The 25,863-nt window shown below is 42.0% G+C and overlaps 1 protein-coding gene across 1 annotated transcript in view; it reads left to right on the top strand.

The window, feature by feature from the left end:
• Positions 1–24,298, top strand: part of LOC115096381 (myosin-4-like) — a 28,122-nt gene extending 3,824 nt beyond the window's left edge. Inside the window, exons 9-41 of the mRNA XM_029610902.1 lie at positions 34–97; positions 2,483–2,581; positions 2,916–3,019; positions 3,117–3,255; positions 3,450–3,568; positions 3,674–3,823; positions 3,912–4,082; positions 4,996–5,302; positions 5,425–5,501; positions 5,835–5,922; positions 8,094–8,211; positions 8,526–8,649; positions 8,734–8,870; positions 8,962–9,217; positions 9,308–9,550; positions 9,656–9,832; positions 9,934–10,079; positions 12,977–13,067; positions 13,212–13,601; positions 14,087–14,213; positions 15,699–15,817; positions 16,308–16,504; positions 16,582–16,765; positions 17,166–17,331; positions 18,099–18,223; positions 18,314–18,622; positions 18,727–18,930; positions 19,038–19,163; positions 19,473–19,643; positions 19,736–19,840; positions 19,940–20,035; positions 22,188–22,322; positions 24,151–24,298. Of these exons, the coding sequence (XP_029466762.1) occupies positions 34–97; positions 2,483–2,581; positions 2,916–3,019; positions 3,117–3,255; positions 3,450–3,568; positions 3,674–3,823; positions 3,912–4,082; positions 4,996–5,302; positions 5,425–5,501; positions 5,835–5,922; positions 8,094–8,211; positions 8,526–8,649; positions 8,734–8,870; positions 8,962–9,217; positions 9,308–9,550; positions 9,656–9,832; positions 9,934–10,079; positions 12,977–13,067; positions 13,212–13,601; positions 14,087–14,213; positions 15,699–15,817; positions 16,308–16,504; positions 16,582–16,765; positions 17,166–17,331; positions 18,099–18,223; positions 18,314–18,622; positions 18,727–18,930; positions 19,038–19,163; positions 19,473–19,643; positions 19,736–19,840; positions 19,940–20,035; positions 22,188–22,322; positions 24,151–24,168 (5,082 nt within the window). The 3' untranslated portion in view covers positions 24,169–24,298. The remainder of the gene's footprint in view (positions 1–33; positions 98–2,482; positions 2,582–2,915; positions 3,020–3,116; positions 3,256–3,449; positions 3,569–3,673; positions 3,824–3,911; positions 4,083–4,995; positions 5,303–5,424; positions 5,502–5,834; positions 5,923–8,093; positions 8,212–8,525; positions 8,650–8,733; positions 8,871–8,961; positions 9,218–9,307; positions 9,551–9,655; positions 9,833–9,933; positions 10,080–12,976; positions 13,068–13,211; positions 13,602–14,086; positions 14,214–15,698; positions 15,818–16,307; positions 16,505–16,581; positions 16,766–17,165; positions 17,332–18,098; positions 18,224–18,313; positions 18,623–18,726; positions 18,931–19,037; positions 19,164–19,472; positions 19,644–19,735; positions 19,841–19,939; positions 20,036–22,187; positions 22,323–24,150) is intronic.
• The last annotated feature ends 1,565 nt before the right edge of the window (positions 24,299–25,863 follow it).

The raw sequence follows: 25,863 nt of genomic DNA, 5'->3' as shown, positions 1-25,863 counted from the left end.
CAACATCAGCTAACTGAAGTCTCTAATCCTCAGGGTAAATTTATCAGAATCCACTTCGGAACCACAGGAAAACTGTCTTCCGCCGATATTGAAACATGTAAGGCTTGTCTTTTTAACCTCAAAATATGTTATTTACACAAAGTATTTTACATTCTCTTCCTTACAGCTATTAATTCGACTGGTAGACTCTTCAAACCTATCAGTTTACTATAGGGAGGATAATTTTCAGCAACCTGTGTAGGGCTAGAGTTTGCAGGGTACAAAGTAGACACAGATTTTAGCTAGGATCTTCAGTGCGGACTTAATTCACATAAGTCCACTTTGAGGATTCCCAGGTCGACCAGGTATGTACTCAGACATATGCACAGAAAGTTACACCTGCCCCCTCCCAAGCACCTGTAACTTTCTGCAGGTATTCTTCTGCATATATTAGCAAACAGTTTCAATAGGTGCATAAATGCTTCCCCCCCCCCCCCCCCCCCCAAACTCCACCTCCACCCCTGCCCTGGAACACCTACCACCCCTGCAGGGTAAATGTTACGGCTATGGCTGCTGTGCAACCACCTCACCACCAGGGGTCCCTCTAGAGCTGGCTCTCCTGACAGACCCAGTCCATCTCCCTTGTTCACTCTATGTTCTGGTCTTCCCTTTATAACCCTGACTGACAGTTCCCTCAGTGCTTCGGCATCGAGCTCGCCTGGGCTCCCTGCTCTAGCCTTCCTTGCTTGCTGTGCGTGTGGTCCTTGGACCCTGCTTTGCCTAGCCTTGCCTTGCGTGGCCTTTGGGCCTTCTTCCTTGCCTTGCCTTGCCTTGTGCGGCCTTTGGGCCTTCTACCTTGCTTTGCCTTGCCTTGCACTGTGTGTGCCTTTGGGCCTTCTACCTTGCTTTGCCTTGCCTTGCACTGTGTGTGCCTTTGGGCCTTCTACCTTGCTTTGCCTTGCACTGTGTGTGCCTTTGGGCCTTCTACCTTGCTTTGCCTTGCCTTGCACTGTGTGTGCCTTCGGGCCTTCTACCTTGCTTTGCCTTGCCTTGCACTGTGTGTGCCTTCGGGCCTTCTACCTTGCTTTGCCTTGTCTTGCGCTGTGTGTGCCTTTGGGCCTTCTACCTTGCTTTGCCTTGCCTTGCACTGTGTGTGCCTTTGGGCCTTCTACCTTGCTTTGCCTTGCCTTGCGCTGTGTGTGCCTTCGGGCCTTCTACCCTGCTTGCCTTGTCTTGCGCTGTGTGTGCCTTTGGGCCTTCTACCTTGCTTTGCCTTGCCTTGCACTGTGTGTGCCTTTGGGCCTTCTACCTTGCTTTGCCTTGTCTTGCGCTGTGTGTGCCTTTGGGCCTTCTACCCTGCTTTGCCTTACCTTGTGTTGTGTATGGTCTTCGGGCCTTCTGCCCTACCTTGCCTTGCTTACTGCACGTGCGGTCCTCGGGCCCTCTGCCCTGTGTCCGTGTGTGGCCTACGGGCCCTCTGCCCTGCCGTGTGTGTGTGTGAGGCCTTCGGGCTCTCTGCCCTGTGTCCGTGTGTGGCCTATGGGCCCTCTGCCCTGCCGTGTGTGTGTGTGTGTGAGGCCTTCGGGCTCTCTGCCCTGTGTCCGTGTGTGGCCTTCGGGCTCTTTGTCTTACTACTAGGTACCCTGACCCAGCCTGGACTCTGACACTGTTATCTGCCGCCTGCCCTGACCCAGCCTGGACTCTGACACTGTTATCTGCCGCCTGCCCTGACCCAGCCTGGACTCTGACACTGTTATCTGCCGCCTGCCCTGACCCAGCCTGACACTGTTATCTGCCGCCTGCCCTGACCCAGCCTGGACTCTGACACTGCTGCCTGCCGCCTGCCCTGACCCAGCTTGGACCCAGACACTGTTTCCAGCCATCCCTGTCTCTCTCCACCTGGAGCCACCCTTCTGGGAGGTGTTCACAACACCAGAACACAGCCCGAGCGTAACAGTAAAGTACACGCAAAAATCATGTTTCACACATATTTGTCCCTGCACGATCGTCCAGTTGATTTTGAAAAGGTGATTTACTCACATAAACCAGGGTTCGTGCATGTAAACCCTTTTTTAAAATTAGCACCTTGTCTTCCAGAGTAGAGCTGAGTGAGGATATAGACCTACAGGTAGATTTCAAGACTCTTAGCATAGGGTCTGAGGTTTTACTTTGTGCCCTCTTGGATGGTCTGATTTTCAGGTTTCTGTCCAAGTTTTGGAATTTGATGATGCATGCCACATATAGTTCATAAGAATCTGTTCTACTCCAAGACAAGAGAGTCACTCCCAAGTTAAGGAAAGACAAATGAGCAACAGAAGCAGCCTGATTCCTCAGAATGTAGCACGGCTAACCAAGGCTGGATCAAGGAACAAGGTTCCTTCCAAATTCAAATTTGCCATATGGAAATACACAGGGATAATTAGTAGGCCATACAGTAAGTTCCACTAGGTTTCTATAAAAAAAAAAATAACTGAACATATGTCCAAAATATCTTCTCTTACAGATCTCCTGGAAAAATCCAGAGTAACCTTCCAGCTTTCAGCTGAACGAAGCTATCACATTTTTTATCAGATCATGACCAATAAGAAACCAGACGTTGTGGGTAAGCCTCCAATTTTGTGCACAACATTGAAGTAATGAGTTGTGGTGACCAGGCCGTCACAGTGGATGGGCAAGGAGGGAGACTGTTCTGGGCCCCACCCTTTGGAGTTAGTCTGTGAGTCTGCAAGCGTACGAGCCTGAGAGAGAAGAGGAGGTGCTGAAAGCAACACTTGCCCAGAGTACCATTTTTTCCAAGGACTGTCCTGATAGTGGTAGTGATAATATTCTGTCATTTAAATATATTTTATCTGCAATTTTAAAGAAAAGAAGTCTATGCTGGTCTCCATTTGCCTCACGTGCAAATATATTTTCATGGGTTAATTTGTTTTTATCAGAAATGCTACTCATTACCACCAACCCGTACGATTTCCCATCTGTCAGCCAGGGGGAGATTTCTGTGAAGAGTATTGATGATGAAGAAGAGTTAATGGCTACTGATGTAAGTTATGCTATAAAGCTGAAAATTTCCTTCACTCCATAAAATCAGTTCAACAGAGTCTCCAACATAAACCTGATCTTCCGTCCTGTACCCACAGAGTGCCATTGACATCCTGGGCTTCGTTCAAGATGAAAAAGTTGGCATCTATAAAATGACGGGGGCAGTCATGCATCATGGAAACATGAAATTCAAGCAGAAGCAGAGAGAGGAGCAGGCAGAGCCTGATGGCACTGAAGGTAACAGTGGAATTCATGATATAAAAACAATGAGACATTCAGTTAAAACCAACAATTCAAAGAAAGCCATATATAATTAAATACGTCAGTGTAGGGCGTATGGCTTCAGCAATACATGGAACAGTCTTCTTTAATACATGGAAGATTCTTCACCTTAAACTATGTCTACAAAACCATGCTCTTCTTATCTGCAGTTGCTGACAAAATTGCTTACTTGATGGGTCTAAACTCAGCTGATTTGCTGAAAGCTCTCTGCTACCCAAGAGTGAAGGTTGGCAATGAATACGTTACCAAGGGACAGACTGTCCAGCAGGTAAAAAAAATCAATGTTTCTGATAAAAAGTTCATTTTCTACAAATTTTTATGGTTTTAAAAAAAAAAATCAATATACACAAGGCTTTAATCTCATTCTTTTTAGGTTAACAATGCTGTTGGTGCCCTCTCCAAGTCGGTTTATGAGAAGCTGTTCTTGTGGATGGTTACACGTATCAACCAACAGCTGGATACCAAACAGCCAAGGCAATACTTCATTGGCGTGCTGGATATTGCTGGATTTGAGATCTTTGATGTAAGTTATAGCACATATCAAACGCAGACCTATACAACAGAAACAAACAATCAGTATATTAAACATGAATCGTCTTTCCTATTCTCAGTTTAACAGCTTGGAGCAGCTGTGTATCAACTTCACCAATGAGAAACTGCAACAGTTCTTCAACCACCACATGTTTGTACTGGAACAAGAAGAATACAAAAAAGAAGGCATTGAATGGGAATTCATTGACTTCGGTATGGATCTGGCTGCTTGCATTGAGCTCATTGAGAAGGTGAGTAGTTGTTTGTTTGTTTATTTACTTACTTATTTCACTTAATACCCTAGCTTTCCCACAGATACAAAAAAAAAAAAGTGTGCCCAATCTGCACATTTTAACGCTCAGAAATTAACACCAGCCCAGAGCAGGCATCAGTTTCTGAGCAGCCCAAAAAAGTGCACAGAAAAGCAGAAAATACTGCTTTTCTGTTTGTCCTCCGACTTCATATCATGGCCATATAAAGTCGGAGGAACCAAAAGGTTAAAAAAAGGTTAAAATTGAGCAAACCTGCAAGACATCTACCTCACCTGAGCGTCCACTGCCAAAGAGGCACTAGGGGCACGCAATTGTCCGTAGCACCTCCTTTTTAGCACGGACCCTCATTTAAATATAGCATCGCGCACCCAGGAGAGGTGGCTGAGTGCACCTTAGGAAAGAGGGCACTCAACACTGAGCGCCCGTTTTCCATGCGTCTTTATTGTATTGTCCTGAGAGTAAATAAGAATCAATCACAACAATTCCTTAACCTCCCTCCCCAAGAACAATCTCACAACAATATAAAATCTTCATAAAATCAGTAGCCCCCTCCCACCAAACACAATCAATCCCCATAACAAACTCTACAGTAGGACTCTCCAAGTTTCACGGCTCCCCAACGGGCATATACGTCTAAAAGCAGTTCATCCAAGACCAGAGCCACAATCAAAGGAACAAACATGCTGCTTGTCAAAGCCATGTCTTACCAAGCCTTCCAAACTTGGGGTAAATGGTTTTAATACAAGCCTCATAAGGCAGGCTTTTCCAAAGGGTAGGAGCACCATAGATAAAGGCTCTATGACGAGTGCCGGTCAAATGAACAAACTTGTCCTTGCAGGTACCCTTGGCAAGTGAAATTAACATTTACCACATCTGCCCCTCCCTTTTTCAGCCTATGGGTATTTTCTCCATCCTTGAAGAGGAATGCATGTTCCCCAAGGCTACTGATACCTCCTTCAAGAACAAGCTGTATGACCAGCACTTGGGCAAGTGCAAAAATTTTGAGAAGCCCAAGCCTGGGAAAGGAAAGGCTGAAGCTCATTTCTCCCTGGTGCATTATGCGGGCACCGTGGATTATAACATCAGCGGCTGGCTGGACAAGAACAAGGATCCACTGAATGAAACTGTTGTTCAGCTGTACCAGAAGTCCTCCGTGAAACTGCTGTCCTTCCTCTACTCAAGCTATGCTGGAGGCGATGGTGAATATTAATTCCAGTACTATTTACATAAATTGCAGATATTAAGTACTTTACCAATACAATGTTTCTGGCTTTTCTGGTCTTGTATTATATTCATTATTTTTGCCGTACTTAAACACTAGAGGCCGGCGCTGGTGGTGGAAAGGGTGGGAAGAAAAAGAAGGGCTCATCCTTCCAGACTGTGTCTGCTCTTTTCAGAGTAAGTAAAAATGCACAAACTATCCTTTCACTAAAGAATAAAGTAAACTTGAGATCAATGGTAAATTCTGACAGCACAGTGTGTGTGTGCGTGTGTGTGCATGTGTGTGCGCGTGCGTGCGTCTGTGTGTGTGTGTGTGCGTGTGTGCACGCATGTGTGTGCGCGCATGTGTGCGTGTGTGTTTGCGTACACATGTGTGTGCATGTGCATGTGTATGTGTGTGCATGCCTGTGTGTGTGTATGTGTGTGTGTGTGTCTCACGAAGGGAAAGAGAAATCAGTTCAGATATACTTTAGAAAAGTTTATGGGTCTTTTATCATTTCACTTCTACAGGAAAACTTGAACAAGCTGATGACCAACCTGAGAAGCACTCATCCTCACTTTGTGCGCTGCCTGATTCCTAACGAGACAAAAACTCCAGGTAAGGTAATAGCACTGATAGTTTGGATTTTATAAGGCCTTTTCATTCAGACAGCATCCCAACATAAGTTTGGTATAACTCATTGGAAATATGCCTGCAATCATTTTGAGGTTACAGCACAAGGACTTTGTTGAATTCTTTTATAGAAAAGATTCGAAGATTTCTTCCGTCTATTAGCCCATGTAACCAATCTGAATCCTCCCAGTCGGAATGTTTGAATCTTCCAGCACTGCTTGGAATTCAGACCATTAAGTAAAAATAAGGCACTCTTTTTGATGTATTTTGGATCCTTCTTTTTCATACGCAATTCGCTTCAGAGGATGCCAAGAGTTTTATTATCACCATAGTTAATGCACCTCTGTTCAAAGCCTCCCTTTCCTGACTTTAAAACATGTGGTTGTGAGGCCCCTGTTGGAAAGAGGCTTCTTTGGATGCTGTGTAAACAATTATTAGCTTGATGCAAATCTGCCATTTTATCAAGGTTGATTTGGAAGGTAGTCTTGCAGCAATTAGAAGATTTTTTTGAACAACAACAACTGTCTGGATTCATTTCAGTCCAGTTTTCATTTCAGTTTCAGCACCAAAACTGCTTTAGTTTGGATCTCTCGGCTATTTTCGACACCATGGACCATGGGATACTATTAGATAGGGTCAGGGCCTTTGTTGTTGGAAGCAGATTGAGCCAGTGGTTTTAGGCTTTCCTGATCAGTAGGACAGAGTTAGTGCTTTGGAAGGGAAATAGATCTGCAGCTAATATTGTGGATTATGGAGTCTGGCAATCTCCTACCCTTTTTCATGTCTACTTGTGTCCCTTATTAGATACTGTTAGACTCCATGAATTTGATCTACAATGTTATGCTGATGATGTACACATTTATTATGTGTTTGATGATGATAATACTGTCTCTATGGACTTGGTGAATGACTGTCTTTCTGTAGTTGCTGGCTGGTTGAGGTCTACTCTCTCTGCTAGAGCACAGGTCAGTAGACTTGGGGTTGATTTTAGAGTCTCACCTTAACTTAGAAAAGCATATTGCTGCAATCAGTAATAAAGCGTGGTTGAAACTTTGCCTTAAATGTTCCGAAAAATCTTTTCTTCCTATTTGCCAAGTGAGGACTATACTTCATGCCTTGGTTTTGTCTTACGTAGACGGCTGTAACTCTTTACTAGTGGTTCTCTCACTGGAGAGTATACACAGCTTACAGCTGATCCAGAATTCTGCAGCCAGGATGATCTCAGCGGGTAGTATACAAGACCATATCGCACCTATTTCAGCTGGTTTACTTTGGCCTCCAGTATCTTTCAAGTGTCAATTTAAGCTTCTTTATTTAGCTTTCAAAGCACTGCATTGTTCAGGTCCACAACACCTTTCAGACAAGCTTAAAAGATACATTCTGGGAGGCAGTCTGCATTCTGAGAATGATTTATTACTCTGCGTTCCATCATTTAAGATCTGCAAGCTGGTTTGTACACGCGCAAGTGATTTTTTTTTTTTCCATGCTGCTTCTTTTCTCTGGAATTCCCTATCAAAAACACTTCATTTAGAAGGGAATTATCTCAGATCTAGAAAGCCAGTCAGCCTGAAATTCCTGATGCTGCTATCTATTGTGAGCTGGAAGATTTATTAAGTTGCAAGAGGGGTTGAAATGTATTTATTTATATATAATGTTGTTGAATTTTATTATGTGTATTGCTATTCAACAGTGCTTGTATTTTATCTGACTATATCCATTGCTTTGACCTTAAGAGTTAGGCAATTATTCCAATATGAGTAAATGAAATAGAAATGGTTTCATCTGGTACCTGGGAACATGAAAGTCTCACATAGGGAAGAAGGAACAATTTTACTGTTTACAGTGAATATCTCAAAATCAAGCAGAGCAAAAGTGAAGAACTGTAATTACAACAGATGCATATGATCATATGACTCACTCAAAGTGTTGCATACAGTCTTGCATACAACTGAGCCCTCAGGAAATAAAGTGAAATGTTGAACTTCTTAGAAAATGTCAATGAAAGACTTAAACTCACATCCCAGAATTCTTCCAACTCATAAAATATTGGTTAGTGCACTGAACTATATCTCCTCTGTAAGTGTTTGGAGATGACTTGAATATTCCAATAACTAAGGACGATATATTAGCAATTGACTATGACTTTTTGCTTCCAGGTATTATGGATAACCATCTAATTATCCATCAGCTAAGATGTAACGGTGTGCTAGAAGGCATCAGAATTTGCAGAAAGGGATTCCCCAGCAGAATCCTGTATGGTGATTTCAAACAACGGTAAATAATTTGCCATTACTCAAGAATACATTCATACCTGCATAACAGTAATCCAAGCATGGACAATTTATTTCTGGGAAATAGTATTAAAAGAAAAAGAACTTGAACTATATTTTGAATGATTATTTTCAGCTCATAACTAATCATTGGTTTGCTCTCTCCATTGAAAGTGCTTATAGCAAAATAGGCAGTCTAAATGCAAAGCTGTGCTGCTTGTTTGCAAATATAATAGCTATAAAATGTTCATAGGACATAGCATATCATGACCACAGTTTTTGATTCAAACTCAGTATAAAATTCTATCCTTTTTCAAGCTACAAGGTTCTCAATGCTAGTGCCATCCCTGAAGGACAATTCATTGACAGCAAGAAAGCTAGTGAGAAACTGCTGGGGTCAATTGATGTTGATCACACTCAGTACAAATTTGGACACACCAAGGTATGAAATCACCTTCCCAAATGATCAAATGGAAAAAATAATAATATCAGGATGACATATTTAAAATATTCCTTTCTGCTAAAGGTGTTCTTCAAAGCTGGTCTCTTGGGTACCCTGGAAGAGATGAGAGATGATAAACTGGCACAGCTTATTACCCGCACGCAAGCTCTGTGCAGAGGTTTCTTAATGAGAGTTGAATTCAAAAAGATGATGGAAAGAAGGTAATAACTTTGCATATTGTCTCAGTCATGTAACACCACAGTGTGCACTTGCATTCAGTCTTGTCAAGACTTTTATTGTCTTCTGGAACAGAGAATCCCTGTTTACTATCCAGTACAACGTGAGATCATTCATGAATGTCAAGCACTGGCCATGGATGAAGCTGTACTTTAAGATTAAGCCTCTGTTAAAGAGTGCTGAGACAGAGAAGGAGATGGCAAACATGAAGGAGGAATTTGAAAAGACAAAAGAAGCTCTGGCAAAGTCAGAAGCCAAGAAAAAGGAACTGGAGGAGAAAATGGTTGCCCTCCTGCAGGAGAAGAATGACCTGCAGCTGGCAGTCCAGGCGGTAAGAAAGTAGCAAAACAGATTCAAAGTCTTCATCTGCCTTACACCAACATTAAATATAATTAATACATACTAATACACTTTTCTGTAGGAAAATGAAAGCCTTGCAGATGCTGAGGAAAGATGTGAAGGCCTCATCAAAAGCAAAATTCAGCTAGAAGCTAAGGTCAAGGAGCTGACAGAGAGACTTGAAGATGAGGAGGAAAGCAATGCTGAGCTGACAGCCAAGAAAAGAAAACTGGAGGATGAAACTTCTGAACTGAAGAAAGATATTGATGATCTGGAACTAACGCTGGCCAAAGTAGAAAAAGAAAAACATGCTACAGAAAATAAGGTGCACAGACTATGATCTGGTTTTTATTCATTTCATTCTATAGTAAAAATGTCACAAAATGGAAAAATGGAGACTTATCCCAAATATTTTTCTCTATAATTTCAGGTTAAAAACCTTACGGAAGAATTGGCAACTCTTGATGAAAATATCGCCAAGCTTACCAAGGAGAAGAAAGCACTCCAAGAGGCTCACCAACAGACGTTGGATGACCTTCAGGCAGAAGAAGACAAAGTCAGCACGCTGACTAAGGCCAAAACTAAGCTGGAACAGCAAGTTGATGATGTAAATATAAATCTTCATCAGTAGTAAAATATAATGAGAGAACAGGATATTCTAGATATATTGTTTGGCTTTCAATCTAAGCAATATATTTACATTTCTAGCTTGAAGGCTCCTTAGAACAAGAGAAGAAACTTCGCATGGATCTTGAGAGAGCTAAGAGGAAGCTGGAAGGTGACTTGAAGCTGGCACAGGAAACCATAATGGACCTTGAAAATGACAAGCAGCAAAGTGAAGAGAAAATCAAGAAGTTTGTATAAGTTTTACTTACTAAAAAAAAAAAAAAAGAAATGATTTAACATGGCATGGCATGTTTAAAATTATACTGGTATGTCATCAGTTCTAACAAACAGATGATGCTTTAATAATAATACTTTAATGATGTCTCATGGGCTTGGTGATTTCAGCTTTTTCAGGCAAATGTTTGTCATAAGATCAGGTTTTGTGAAAATCTTTCTTGGTTTAACTATTTTGAATTATGCTACTAATTATCAGTGTTTGTAAAGAGCTTCATATTTTATCTAGTAAGCTAAAAACAATCCTTCATTTTAATTATACTCCTAGTTCAGAACAATCAAAACATTTACAGTCCTTGTACTTTATAGATTAATATATATATGCACTGTATGTGTGTGTATATATATATATATATATATATATATATACATATACACACACACACACACACGCGCACACACACCCATGAACAGGAGATGTGGATAAATGGACTGGATAGGCTATATGGCCTTTATCTGCCATCATGTTCTATGTTATATCCATATATCTATATCTATACCTATATATGTACATATACATTGTTTGAAATATACAATAGGTTCCTAAGATTAAGCTATCATATATTGTTGCATATTAGCACACATTGAAGCCAATGTATTAAGCCATGCTAATTTTAGTGCAGGTTTTTACTTCTGTTGTAGCATGCATTTTTCTATGGTAATTTAACTGGTATTTAACAGTGGTTTTAACTCCTAAAAAATGCCCATTAAACACAGAGTAAAAACCAACACTACAATAAATGCATGCTCATGTAAAATCCCATGTTAAAAGGTGGCTTTAGCTATCCCCCAAAAATGCAGGGAGGTGTATTAAAGGGCAGGCAGCTTAAAGCATATTTTCTTAACGCTGGAAATTTAATTCCTGGGTCAGAGCAGTAGTAAAACGTAACTCACATTTTTTATGGCCTTGTTATACTAAAGCTGTGCTCAGTGTAGCAGTGTCTAGCTGCTTTTGTCAGACTAGGCACAGCAATAGAATGACTTGGCCACCAGAAATTTGAGTTTACTCCATCTCAGACCCAGTAGTGAGTGTGATTTCTCAAGGCAGCTGAACAGTGAACAGTACACCGGCACTGTGCATCCAACTTTGGCAAACTGTTTAACTGTAGATGCCCATCCCAGGGAGCTTACACTTTGTTCAGCTAGCTCTAGGTGCACACTCCAGAGAGCACATTCTTGCATCCAAGGTCATTTTGGCAAGGAATGGCAAGTAAAAATCAAAGCATAAGCTCTCTGAGGAAGGCACCTACAGCTGAACAGAATGACAAAGTCAGGTGTGCAGTGCCAACTTTCATACTATTCAGCTGAAGGTGCCAATTCCAGAGAGCTTATGCTTTGATTTTTCTTGCCAAGCTTCGTCAAAATGGCATTGCACGTGAGATTGGTGCTGTGAATCCAGACTTCTGGGCACATTCTCTCAGTCAAGGAATGTTAAGGAATGGCAACTAAAATAAAAGAATAAGCTCTCTGGGGACGGCACCTACAGCTAGATGAACAAACATAGGCTATCGGGTGGACAAGTGGTGGCGTCGGTCCGATAGCTGAACAGGACACACTTTAGCACCGTGCGTGTACTTTCCATCGGTTCTAGGAAAATAAAAGAAAACCTGTGGCTGGTGCCTGCCTCTGAGAGCTTACATTGGAAATGTAACTCCTGGGTCTGAGGTGGTGTAACTCACATTTCTGGTGGCCAATGTTATCTATTGGTGTGGTGCTCCACCTCAGACCCAGGAAGGAGTTACATTTCTAAGGTAAGTTCCCTTGAGCTGGAACCTATAGCTGAACAACGTGTAAGCTCTTTGGGGAAGGCACCTACAGTTGAGCAGTAGGCAAAAGTCGGCATTAAAGTGGATACTGTTCAGCTCAGCTAAAGCTGCCTTCCCCGGCGAGCTTATGGTTTGTTCGGCTGTAGGTGCAAGCCCCAGGGTGGCTTACACTGGAAAATAACTCCTTTTTTGGTCCGAGGTAGAGAAAACTCTCATTTCTGGTGGCCATGATATTCTATTGCTGTGCCCAGTGTGGCAGAAACAGCTAGGCACCACCACATGGGCACAGCAATAGAATATCATGGCCACCAGAAATGCAAGCCAACCCCTTTGCTTGAGGTGGGGGTAAAAAATTAACAAAGCACAGAAATAGGAAGGTGAGTGCTTGAAGTTGGAAGGAGGGGGACTATGCATGCAAGACTGGCACTGGGCATCCCAACTTGGGCACAGTCTTGCGTGCAAGGCCATTTGGGCAAGGCAGGCCAAGTGCTCTCTGGAACGGGCAGCTGCAGCCATTAGGGATGCACAATAGCAAAGTGCCCACTGTCTGGCTGTAGGTGCCTTCCCAAGAGAGCTCGCCCTGTGATTTCACTTGGCCTGCCTTGCTCAAATGGCCTTGGCATGCGAGATTGGGCCCAGTACCGATCATTGCATTAGTGTGGATTTTTTCAAGTTCACTCACATTTTAGTGAGTTTTTTTTCCGTTTAGCAAGTTTTTTTGTTTTTTTTTTTACTTCTGTTTGATTTGTATCCCTTTAACTTCCTGCATCCTGTGGGGACTCCTGTTTTTTTAACACGCACATTAAGTAAAACCCGCACTAAAATTTAACTCCGATTTTAGTGCAGGTTTCATTGCAATGGCCCCTTCGTTAGTAAATAGCCCCCCATTAATTTCAGTGCAGCCTGCTTGCTAACAACATATTAATGCACAACAATATATACTAACGCATGCCATCACATAGCACGTTTTGTTAAATAGGCCTCTAAGCATTTTACTTTTAAGCAGGAATCTGAAAACTGTTGCTATGTGGTAGAGCTTCTCCTCAAACCTAACATTATTAATAAGCACATTTTGTTTAAAACAGGAAGGACTTTGAAATAAGTCAATTTCAGAGCAAGATTGAGGATGAGCAGTCTCTGGGAGCCCAACTGCAGAAAAAGATTAAAGAACTGCAGGTATTGGTTTTAACCTTTTACGCCAATTAACCTTATCTTTATTATACCGGTTATACATTGTTTTATACCAAATATATGATATCAGATAGAAAAGTATTGCATTCTATCATATCACTTACTTAACAAACTAATTTACTATGTTAGGCTCGCATTGAAGAAGTTGAGGAGGAGATTGAAGCTGAGCGTACCGCTCGCGCCAAGATTGAGAAGCAGAGGTCTGATCTCTCCAGGGAACTTGAGGAAATCAGTGAAAGACTGGAGGAGGCTGGCGGTGCAACCTCAGTCCAGATTGAAATGAACAAGAAGCGGGAAGCTGAATTCCAGAAGCTCAGGAGAGATCTGGAAGAGGCCACCCTGCAGCACGAAGCCACGGCCGCTGCCCTGCGCAAGAAGCAGGCCGACAGCGTTGCTGAACTTGGGGAACAGATTGATAACCTGCAGCGGGTGAAGCAGAAGCTGGAGAAAGAGAAGAGCGAACTGAAGATGGAAATTGACGACCTTGCCAGCAACCTGGAGAATGTTTCTAAATCAAAGGTGAATAAACTGTGCTGATGCCAGCTTTACTAGAATAGATGGGGGGTCCATACTGAGCCACTATGCAGCTTGGCAAGTTAGCTGGATACACTTATCTGGCTAACTTAGCTGGGATAGTCAGTGGCACAGCAGTGCCCCTGAATATATCCTGCTATCTTAAAGGTATCCTAATAAGTATATCAGGCTAACCTTAGGACAGTCCTGTGGCCCAACCAGAGCTGAATATCAGAGTTATCCAGATAACTTATCTGGCTAACTCAGTTCTTCCCTGATCCACCCATTCCCCACTCCTGAGTTATCTGGCTAGAAACTTAGCCAGATAAGTCACTTAACTGGCTGATTGGTGACCACTGACTGTAGTCAGATATTCTGTGGTGCTACTGAGCTTGATAAGTCTGAATTATCCGGCTAAGTCTTTTTGAATATCTGGCTCAATACATTTAGGAGGGTTTGGAGATTCTCACATTGTCTTTTGTGCTTCATAGGCCAACCTTGAAAAATTGAGCCGCGTGTTGGAGGACCAACTCAGTGAGGTTAAGACAAAGGATGAGGAGCATCAACGTCTTATTACTGACCTCACAACCCAAAGAGCTCGTTTCCAGACGGAAAATGGTATGCACTATCTTTCAAGTATTGAATATATTTAAAGCCAGTTGTGATGTTTGTGTGTTTGTTAATTGTGGAGTATTTGTCCCTCTTAGTTTTGTAATGGAAGCTGCTGACACCTAGTGTTGACTGCTGGTACTTTAGCCTTCCTATAACTGAACTAGGCCACAGTCTGTGAGGTGGGAGAGAAGAAAAGGAGAAAGCAGTGGCATCAGACTGTTGAAGGCAGGAGAGTGAGTGATGAGGTCCGGCTGGGGAAGGGAAGAAGGGAGAGAGTGCTGGGAGCAATGTGGGAAGGAGAGGGGATGGGGAAAGAGAGAGGGAGAAAGAGTGATTGTGTGTATGTGTATGTGTGTGTTTGTCTGTGTGTGTGTATGTGTATGTGTGTGTTTGTCTGTGTGTGTGTGTGTGTGTATGTGTGGGTGTATGAAAGTTCATCTGACTCCTACCTCCAAAATTCTGCTCTGCATAATGGAGACTAGGCTTCACCTAGTCTCTTCCCATTTAAAAAGATTTAAACTAGGAAAATACTACTCCTCCCAAACCAATCTCCATGAGGCAAGCTAAAAGCCTTTCATGGGACACCTTGTCCAATGCATCTGTAATAGACCTGAGTACCTGCCCCTTTTTTTTCTGTAATTTTGGATGGGTCTTCTCACTAGTTTTAAATATATTGTAAAGGAGACAATGAGCGCAGTAAAGGGCAGATTTTTTCAGTAAGGTGCCTAACTGCAAAGTTACACACATACGTGAAAATCCAAGCAGAACGAGGTGATTTTCAAACTCAAGGTGCCTGCTTCCATTGAATTTGAAAATCAGGTTGTTAAGTGGATAAATGAATGCTCGTACAGTTAGGCAAAGTAAAACGGGGGCATAAAATGAGGTGCTTTAGTTGCATAGCGTCTACGTGCATGTTTCTTGAAAATCTAAGCTACCCATGTATATCTACCAAGTGCCCATGAAACGCCTCCCAGAACGTTTGTTTTTTACGCACTCGTTATGAAAGTACATGTTCATTCTTTCAGGCAGTTAAACATCCATTTTACCTGCACATGGGGTAGTAACTCTAGTTTCTCCTGCAATACAGGAGCCTAAGTATCTGATTTATTAAGGCATTTTTCCCATTCTGTACCTATGTGGAGAATGAGACTAGTAAATCAGGCACTAAGACTTTTAAAATGTACCTCCAAATGGAATATAAACATTTTATAAACCCCTGGATTATGAGCAGGAGTTTGCTATTCAGGATCTTTTAGCCTTACCTCTGCTTTTAGCCTTATCCTTTTCGCTTAGTTCATTATGTGTTTCGTTTTGGCATCTGCCAGGCCCAGACAATGAAGTCTGCCACCAACTATCGGGGGACCTGTTCAGTCCTTGAACTGCGAAGAATCCAATAAAAAAAAACAAACCCCCAAAACCCTGTTCTGTCAATCACCTTCAAAATATAACATTTCACAAAAATATACTAATGGGTTCCCTCTGCACTTAAAGGTGAGCTGTCCCGCCAGCTTGAAGAAAAGGAGTCTCTGATCTCCCAGCTGACAAGAGGAAAACAAGCTTTCACTCAACAAACTGAGGAACTGAAGAGGCAGCTTGAGGAGGAAACAAAGGTAATAGTCTATTTCTCTGCTGCTATCTGTAAGTCAGAATTATTTTCATTGCTACCAATGACTGATATGTCACCTTGTTTCTAAGTCTGAAATCCAGAGTGAGTAGATTTCCTCTGTAAATGGCTGGGATTATAGGTCTGTGGGCTGTTGGCCGTATATAATGAAAGACTACAGGCCTTATTTAATGCCCACTGTTTCCAGAGGGACACAATGCAGAGAAAGGGTCTTTTTGAGGACCCTCCCAGTGTCACTCATTCATTGCTGGATTCTGCTGGCCTACACGTTCTGATGAACACTTTGAATAAAGTGAACACCTGAAGCCCTGGTGAATAAAGTTATACTTGAAACAAAGAAGCCTTTTTAACTAGGGATCCAGTGACCGCATTCATTCATTGATGTGATTAGCGAGCTGACGAATCAGCTCATCTGTGTGCAGTCCAAGAATGCCCTTTGTGTGACTCTACAGCATATATTCATCTGCTGCCTACAGGCCAAGAATGCCCTTGCACATGGTTTGCAATCTGCTCGCCATGACTGTGATTTGCTCCGTGAGCAATATGAAGAGGAACAAGAAGCAAAGGCTGAGCTTCAGCGCGCCCTGTCCAAGGCAAATAGTGAGGTTGCTCAGTGGAGAACCAAATATGAAACTGATGCAATTCAGCGCACCGAGGAGCTGGAAGAGGCCAAGTATGTGTGGGTCATCCAACCAGATAAATACAATGTACAGTAAAAAATGATGGTATTTACATCTCTTTTTTTTTCAGGAAAAAACTTGCCCAGAGACTGCAGGAAGCTGAGGAACAGGTTGAGGCAGTGAATTCCAAGTGTGCATCACTGGAAAAGACCAAACAGAGACTACAAAATGAAGTGGAGGATCTCATGATTGATGTCGAGAGATCAAACAGTGCTGCAGCAGCTCTTGATAAGAAACAGAGAAACTTTGATAAGGTAATTTATTACTTTTTGTACAACTCTGGACACCACAGGCGTGAATGAATCCAGTATTGAGGATCTCGAACCTCTGTCAATATCTATAAAATACTGAGAGATAGACTTCATAATACTATAAAACCTACATGTACTGGTGTCAGGGTGCTAATATTAACAAATTCTATCTACTGTGAAAGGCACATTCATAATAGAAATATCTCGCAATAGACATTGCCGTTGTTGATGGATGCTGCCACCTGCAGAACTTAACAGAACTGCAATACTCACCCATACCCGTGATGTGTTCATGCTCTGCGGTTTATGAAGAATGACAGCTCATCCTGCTTTCCTTGCGTTTGGCCTTTTCTGCACGTCCCTTGGGACTTTAACGTATATTGTGACCATCACTTCTGAACAGATTCTGGCTGAATGGAAGCAGAAGTTTGAGGAGGGCCAGGCTGAACTGGAAGCAGCTCAGAAGGATGCCCGCTCCTTGAGCACGGAAATCTTCAAGATGAAGAATGCTTATGAGGAGGCTTTGGACCACCTGGAAACCCTGAAACGCGAAAACAAGAACTTGCAGCGTAAGTGTCTGGCTTTGTTCATCGGGTAAAATAACATCTTCGTTGTTAATATTTGTCATCCATAAGATAATAAGAATAGAATGCAAGACTTTGTGTATCATCCACAAAGTGTTACATGGCGAAATGACGGAATGGTTAAACACAACTATTAGGCTACATATCCCACAGAGAGAATTAAGATCAGCAAATAAAGCTCTGTTAACAAGACCTGATATAAGATCAGCCCATCTGAGGGAGGTCAGAGGTCGTTCCTTGTCAATCGCGGGACCCAGGCTATGGAATCAGTTCCCAACAGAACTGAGGCTTCAGCAAGAGACAAAGAAGTTCAGGAAGGAATTAAAAACATGGTGGTTTTGTCAGGCATATAAGAGTGACAGCAAAGAAGGAGTTTGAGGTCCATATATTAGGAGTATAATATGCTAGTCTTGTATTTGAGATTTTAGAAGTAATGTTAAGATTTTATAATTTTATAATTGATTGTAACATTAATTTTAATATTTTGAATTTAGTTTTAATATTTTGTATCAGTTTTATGTTTATTCTATGTGAACCGTGGCGATGGAATTTACCGTGCAACGGAATACAAAAATTGTATAAATAAATAAAATGCAAAGTATCAATAATAATGTAAAAATACTCTCTCCTAATGCTCTCATTAGGAAAACAAAGGCTTTTAATTGTTGTATTTCACAATGGGGAAAATTTAATTCTTCTCAACACAGTACATTAGAATAATGTAAATTAATGTGATATTTTTACCAATACAGAGGAGATCTCAGATCTTACTGAACAGATTGGTGAGAGCTCAAAGTCCATCCATGAACTGGAAAAAGCCAAGAAGCAGGTTGAGCAAGAAAAGAGTGAATTACAGGCTGCCTTGGAGGAAGCTGAAGTATGTAAAGGAGCCGTTTATCTGATACTGCTTTGTAGTATTTGCAACATTTAGAACTGTTCTAACGTAAACTCTATTCTGTCATTAAAGGGGTGCCTGGAACATGAAGAAGCCAAGATCCTGCGCATCCAGCTTGAGCTGACCCAAGTGAAGTCAGAGGTGGATAGGAAGATTGCAGAAAAGGATGAGGAGATTGAGCAGTTGAAGAGAAACAGCCAGAGAACCATAGAATCCATGCAGAGTACATTAGACGCTGAGATCAGAAGTCGAAATGAGGCCCTGAGACTGAAGAAGAAGATGGAGGGAGACCTCAATGAAATAGAGATTCAGCTCAGCCATGCCAATCGCCAGGCTGCTGAAGCACTGAAGCAGCTTAGAAATGTGCAGGGGCTACTCAAGGTACGTTGAAGTACTTTGAAATTACCCTTTTAAAAAACAGTTTACTCTGTCATAAATTATTTTTGAAGTTAGGTAAATCATAAAATTGAATTTATTGCTAACAGGATACTCAGCTGCACCTTGATGATGCTGTCAGGGGACAGGAAGACTTGAAAGAACAGCTGGCTGTAACAGAACGTAGAAATAACCTTCTGCAGGCCGAGTGTGAAGAGATAAGAGCAGCTCTTGAACAGACAGAAAGAGCTCGTAAAGTTGCTGAACAGGAACTGCTCGATTCAAATGAGCGTGTGCAGCTTCTGCACTCCCAGGTACAAGCATCTGACATTAGTAACATGAGGTCCAAGGCAAACATATCAAACTGTCTGTATACACCAGGAAAAATACTATGAAATGTGTATTTTTTCCTCATTCCTAGAACACTAGTCTTATTAACACCAAGAAGAAGCTTGAGAGTGACACTAACCAGCTCCAGTCTGAAGTGGAGGAGGCAGTCCAAGAAGCTAGAAATGCTGAAGAGAAAGCCAAGAAGGCCATCACTGATGTAAGCGTCTCCTTGTTATGGATCTGCCAATTGTCTCTCATTGTGAAAGGCAGGACTCGATTTTGATTCAGACATTATCATTTTTTGTCTCTGCCCCTTTAAAAGGCTTCCTCTTCTCCACTCTGTTTCATTGGGAGAATAAAATGTTTCCTCTTCTCCTTTAACATGTCTGTAATCAGTCAAATGTTGGAACTTCACACATCAACATTGCATAATTCAAATAGAAATAATTCACCAGGTGCACGTGCTATTAAGAGGAAAATATTCGTTTGCTTCAGGTAAATCTTATATTCTTCTAATGTTGTCAAGGCTGCCATGATGGCTGAGGAGCTGAAGAAGGAGCAGGACACCAGTGCTCACCTTGAGAGGATGAAGAAGAACCTTGAGCAGACTGTGAAGGACCTGCAGCACCGCCTGGACGAAGCTGAGCAGCTGGCCCTGAAGGGCGGAAAGAAGCAGCTCCAGAAACTGGAGGCTAGAGTAGGTTAAACCTTGTGCCTTTAGATGACATTTAGTCGTTAACAGAACTAGGTTATCTTATGGTCGTGTGACTAACTCACTGTGCTTCGCAGGTCCGCGAGCTGGAAAATGAGTTAGAAGGTGAACAGAAACGCAGTGCTGAAGCCATCAAAGGTGTACGCAAATACGAGAGAAGAGTGAAGGAAATAACTTACCAGGTCTGACTATAATAAAATCTAAGTTTATTTAAAACAGTGACTTCTAAATTAGAGACTGGTGCAGCAGAGTTAGCATTATAACGCGGTCTCGTTTCACAGTCTGAGGAAGATAAGAAGAATGTGCTGAGACTCCAGGATCTGGTGGACAAACTGCAGCTAAAGGTTAAGACCTACAAGAGACAGACTGAGGAAACTGTAAGTTTTACATTCCTTACACTTGAAACTATTATTATTCACTTCTTCTTCTCCGTTCACTGATTATTCAAACTTTTGGCTTGATTTATTGAGCTATTTTCTCATAGACACAGAATAGGAAAAAAGCCTTGGTAATCAAGCCCTTAATTTGCTGTTCTTAAATACAGTTCTTGCTTATTTAAACTTTTGCATTTAAAGCAATAGTAGGACTAGCTAGATTCTTCAAACTATCTACTTGCCTGTTTCTTGGGGGTGGAGGTGGCTAAGTATTTTTTCTTTCTATCCTAATCTTTATTATTTCTCATTGCTTGTAGCTTTTATTGTGGTCATACTCCTTAAAAATCTGTGAGACCATTCTTCAGCTGTTCACATTCATGCTTTCCACGATTCAGTGTGACACAGGCATGGGGTTATTTTTCTGTTCAAGGTTGAGATATATATATATTAATGAATTTTTTTTTAGCGCTCCTGAATTATACCAGATTGACAGCACTGGAACCCAAAGTCCTCAGTTTATTCACAGAACATATAGGGCATTCACAATGCAGGCTTCCCAATGTTGCCCTGCCAGCGTACCTCAGCCTTGCTTTGGAGGCATCTCCTATGAGTGGGAGAGGGTTATGCGGTCTGCATGCCTGGCCTAATTTGGCCTGTCTGTTGACACCTCCAATAATGGTGGCAATTAGTGCCAATCTTTCATAGTTATAGTAATGCAGACACCTGTCCACTGGGAGCTGGACTGAGCCCTCCAATTCATTTCACAATTAGACATAATAATGGAAGCAGAATTGCATCTAGATGCTTTAAATAGCAATATCTCCTCAAGCATAAACCATAAATGTGAAAAAAGAGAAGGACATCTTAATGATTTTATTCTTTTTTTTTACTACCAACTGAATTATATAAAAATGTTTGATTTCATTTACTAATGCTACTACATTAAATTTATTTTTTTGCTAATAATTATTTCACAAGGAGAGATGAAAATCCTTATTTATTCTTCCTTATACACTTTAATGGAGGCTTTCCAGAGAAGGGCAACCAAAATGGTTCGGGGTTTGTATTGGAAGACCTATGAAGAGAGGCTGAAGGATCTAAATATATATACCCTGGAAGAGAGGAGATGCAGGGGAGACATGATCCAGCACTTCAGATACCTGAAAGGTTTTAATGATGCACAAACTTTAAACCTTTTCCATTGGAAAGAAATCATTAGAACTAGGGGTCACAAAATAAACTCCATGGAGGACGACTCAGAACCAACACCAGAAAATATTTCTTCACAGAAAGTGGTAGATGCTTGGAATGCCCTTCCAGAGAAGGTGGTGAAGACGAAAACAGTCAAAGAATTCAAAGGGCATTGGATAAACCATGTGGATCCCTAAAGGCTAGAGGATGGAAATGAAGAAAAGGGTGCATGGGGGTAACTTGCTGGCACAGCAGTTACTACTCTTAACCAATAAGCCTTAATATTTTTTATGCAACTGGAACACCGCTCTCTGCTTCAACAGCAGGGGAAAAGGGGAGTTGGATTCAGACAACAACCAACAAGGGACTCGACTTTTACGGTCTGGGGAACTGCTAAGCATGAGGGTAACCTGCATGGAGCAGCAATTACTTCCCTTAGCAGAAGGCAAGGGATTACTACCCTTAACTAATAAGACCTGATGCTTTTGATGCAACTACAAAATCAGTCTCCACTTTAATGACGGTGGGGGTGGGGAGTGGAAGAGGAATTGGATTCAGACGACAACCAACTGGGGCTCTGACTTTTATGTTCGGGGCACTGATACACAAACATAAGTGAAAAAGTACAGGACTGCCTCTAAGGCCGAGTCCATAAGCAAAGCACATCGGCACGGTCTGAATTTTCAAGAAGGCTCATCGAATAACTGCACGGAGCGACAGGTGCTACCCTTAAGAGAAACATGAGGGTGACCTGCACGGTGCAGCAGATGCTACCATAAGAAGCTTGCTGGGCAGACTGGATGAAACATTTGGTCCTTTTCTGCCGTCATTATTATGTTACTGTGTTAATTAGTTTTTAAAAATCTGGAGTTCCTGAGTGAGGCTATAAATGTAGAGCAGGGGTTAAAGTGCGTTTAATTAGGTGGTGCGGGGTGCTATCAATCTTTCATGTTCTTGATTTCAGGAGGAACAGGCTACTCTCCACCTGTCCAGATTCAGAAAAGTGCAGCACGAGCTGGAGGAAGCAGAGGAGAGGGCCGACGTTGCCGAATCTCAGGTCAACAAACTCAGAGCCAAAAGCCGTGATATCAGTAGCAAGGTGAGCGCAAGAGAATGAGACTGGGGTGGGTGCAGTTCATAAGAGTTATTAAGGCCAAACAACCATACAGTCTCTGTGGTAAACCAGAACAGCTTAGCAACAGGGGGAAAAACCCCCCAAAAAACAGCTTCTTAGTAGCGATAAGGTATAACAGAAAAGCAGCTTCTTTGCAGCAGAAAAGGATAACACAAAATGGCTTTCTAGCAGCAGAAATGTATACTATAAACCACTGATTCAGGAGATCTGGGTGTTACCAGAAGACAGTGTTATGCTCTCAGGTAAAGAGCCCTATCCCCCTTTTTGGGGCTGATGCAATCCAGTCCGCTAACCAGAGGACGGCCGACGCACTTGGGGCTCTCCTTAGCAAGGAGGCCCTAAGGGCGCGCAAGCGACCTTAGGGCCTCCTTGCTATCAAGACCTCCTAATTTAAATATTGCATGGCACCCCCGGGGGGGGAGTGCCTGGGTGGGCATTAAGAAAGTGGGTGCTGACTGTCAGGTGCCCACTTTCTGCGCCAAAATATTGCATCGGCCCCTTTGAGCCAGATCTTTCAGGCATCCCTTATTATGGGTGTGCCTGCAACTGGGCAGCCCGTTTCCTAGCGCCCTGCTGTTTTACTCCAAACCTTAGCTTCTTCTGCCCATGCTCAGCTCACAGTCCCCATGCACTCTGAAGGACTGCTGCTGCTGTGCTGCCTGGGTGCTGGAAAGGAATACCTAAATAACACAGGAGACAATTTTTAAAGTGCCTGGGAAACTTGCAGGTCATCCTGCAGTCCTGCAAGCTCATTTTCAAAGGGAAACTCCTTCTGGGTCTGGCAGAGACTGCAGGTACAATATTAGATGCAGACTTTCCAGCTGCATTCAAAATGAAATCCTCGTGCGTACTTTATCTTCCCTACCCTAACACCGCCCCCACTCTGCTCCACCTCTTTTTGTTGTGGGCAACTATACGTGCATTATGAAACAGATCCCCTTCCTCATCCATAGTCCGATTATTGCAGTGACGGTCCTGGGCTGGGAGCTGTACACTAGAGAGCCTTCCAGAACCCTGCAGTCATGAGCCCTAAATACGGCCACTAGGTGTCACCCTAGAGCAATGACCATGACTCCCTCCCCCCTGAGGCTGTGAACACTACCTCTGCGGCATTCTCAGCTCCAGCTCTCCCAGGGAGTAGAAGCCATGACTTTGTGCACAAAACTCCCAGTGAGCCACGGGGCTGGCCTATGGAAAACATTTTTTAAAATGTCTGAAAAATCTAAGGAAAACTTGGTCATGGTACCCATGACAAATATTTAAGAGCATAAGGAACTGCCATACTGAGTCATACCAAGGGTCCATCAAACCCAGCATCCTGTCTGCAACAGTGGCCAATCCAGGCAATAAGAACCTGGCAAGTCCCCAAAAACTAAGTATATCCAATGCTACTGATGCTAGTAATAGCAGTGGCTATTTTCTAAGTCAACTTAATTAATAGCAGGTAATGGACTTCTCCTCCAAGAACTTATCCAAACCTTTTTTAAGTACAGCTACACTAACTGCACTAACCACATCCTCTGGCAACAAATTCCAGAGTTTAGTTGTGCGTTGAGTGAAAAAGAACTTTCTCCGATTAGTCTTAAATGTGCCCCATGCTAACTTCATGGAGTGCCCCCTAGTCTTTCTATTATCCGAAAGAGTAAATAACCGATTCACATCTACCCGTTCTAGACCTCTCATGATTTTAAACATCTCTATCATATCCCCTCTCAGCCGTCTCTTCTCCAAGCTCATTACTTCTCCAAGGCCTCATTACTAATGTGTTGTGCTGTTTTATTTTTGTTTGCAGAAGGTAGAGGCTGAATGAAATCAAGGTCTGGAAGAAGTGATATGAAGGAATGAGCAAAATGCAGATTTCCTCTTCACTGTCTGAATATGTAATTAATTCTTTATGTGTAATATATTTATACATTCAAATAAAATGCAAACCATTCTGAGCAATTGTGAATTTGTTTTTTTGGGTGCACTAAAGATAAACACTACAGCACGTTGCAAAGAGCCAATTAGTCAATTAATTCTTCAGTTATAAGTGAAGATTTCCCTGACTTCAACAAGTATTTGGAGCAGACTTGCTTAAAGTGGTTTGTAATAAACCAGAAGGAATAACTAGTTATCCAATATCTCTTTAGAACAACATTTTGCTTTTATAATCCACTCCAATCATACAAAAGTCCTTCAACAAAGCGGAACTAATTTTCATCCTCCATAGTTGTAATCCAGACTACATTATATTTGTTAAGTAGGTGCCCTGGGAGCTCCTTCTAGCCTTTCTCCTTTCTGATATATATATATATATATATATATATCAGCAGATCTCCATATTTATAATACTCTGTACATCTTATTAACCTTGTTGCTCCCTACTGTAGCTTCTCTAATTATAAATAAACTTCCTCTTGTAAGGAGACACAATTGGAGCCATGATAACATTCTAGTTGTGGTCTGGTCTTACTGGAGCTCTGTGCAGCTGAAGTACTTCTAGCGTGTACTGTTCCATTCCAGGTAATCTTACTTTTTATATTACCTAATAAAGCAGAGAAAAAACCTGCTCTGAGATCCCCAGACTGATAGATTGATGTTGTTACTACTAATCTTGCCATCTACACCTTACGCCAAGCACAGAATTAAGAATGCTCATTACCCAGCATCAGAAGCCTCTTAACTGTCGCACCATATTACTAGTAATGAGGCGTCCTTAATATGCAGCCTTCTCGATAAAAGTCATTCATTCATTCATTCATTCAATCCTTCAATATGCATCTTGTTTAGCACTGTCATGTTAAGCCCTATTCTGATGCTATTACTTTTCATTTGGATTTCCAAGATGAGAGCTTAATCCGTTCAACAACTTTGAAAAGGGGGTTTCTAATGGGTTTTAATTGTACTGTATCCTTAATATTATCTCAGAATTAGTCTTCAGGGTGAAGACCAATGTGCCGAAAAGGGTCTTTTCACACCTCTCTGCTGCTTCTGCTTGATTTATCACATAAATCAACTGCTGGTAAATAATCTCACACAACGTAGTGTCCCACTGAATGTGGTGGTCCATAATCAATCAATCAATTTTTATTTCTCATTCGCCTTTCCAAATAATTGCATCCCAATATGAAAAGTGAAAGGCTTGGATCAGCCCAAGTGAACTAGAAAGTTCAACTCTTATGTATGTCCTTCGCTGGGACCAGGGATGGAGTAATTTGTGTTGCGTTTAGCATCCCCAATCATTTTGAAAAATTGGCTATATGAACTCTTCCTTTTATTATTTTTTCTATTCATGTTGCTGGCTGGTCCAATTCACATTTCTTAATGTTTCTTCCTATTTGCCACTAAAACGATCGGTACGTTGGATGATTCCATAGGGCAGGGGAAACTTTTTACTGAGAGACTGAGATAGAGCAGAAGGAAAGACTGTAAAGTAAGTAGGCTTTCACGATTTCCCAAGGGATGTAAAGAAAAGAAACATTTTTCCTCCTATAGGAATCAAAGGGTGCAACATGAGCAAACA

The sequence above is a fragment of the Rhinatrema bivittatum genome, chromosome 1 (assembly GCF_901001135.1).
Source record: "Rhinatrema bivittatum chromosome 1, aRhiBiv1.1, whole genome shotgun sequence".
In the NCBI taxonomy this organism is placed as follows: Eukaryota; Metazoa; Chordata; class Amphibia; order Gymnophiona; family Rhinatrematidae; genus Rhinatrema; species Rhinatrema bivittatum.
This window is presented reverse-complemented; position numbering and strand designations above follow the sequence as displayed.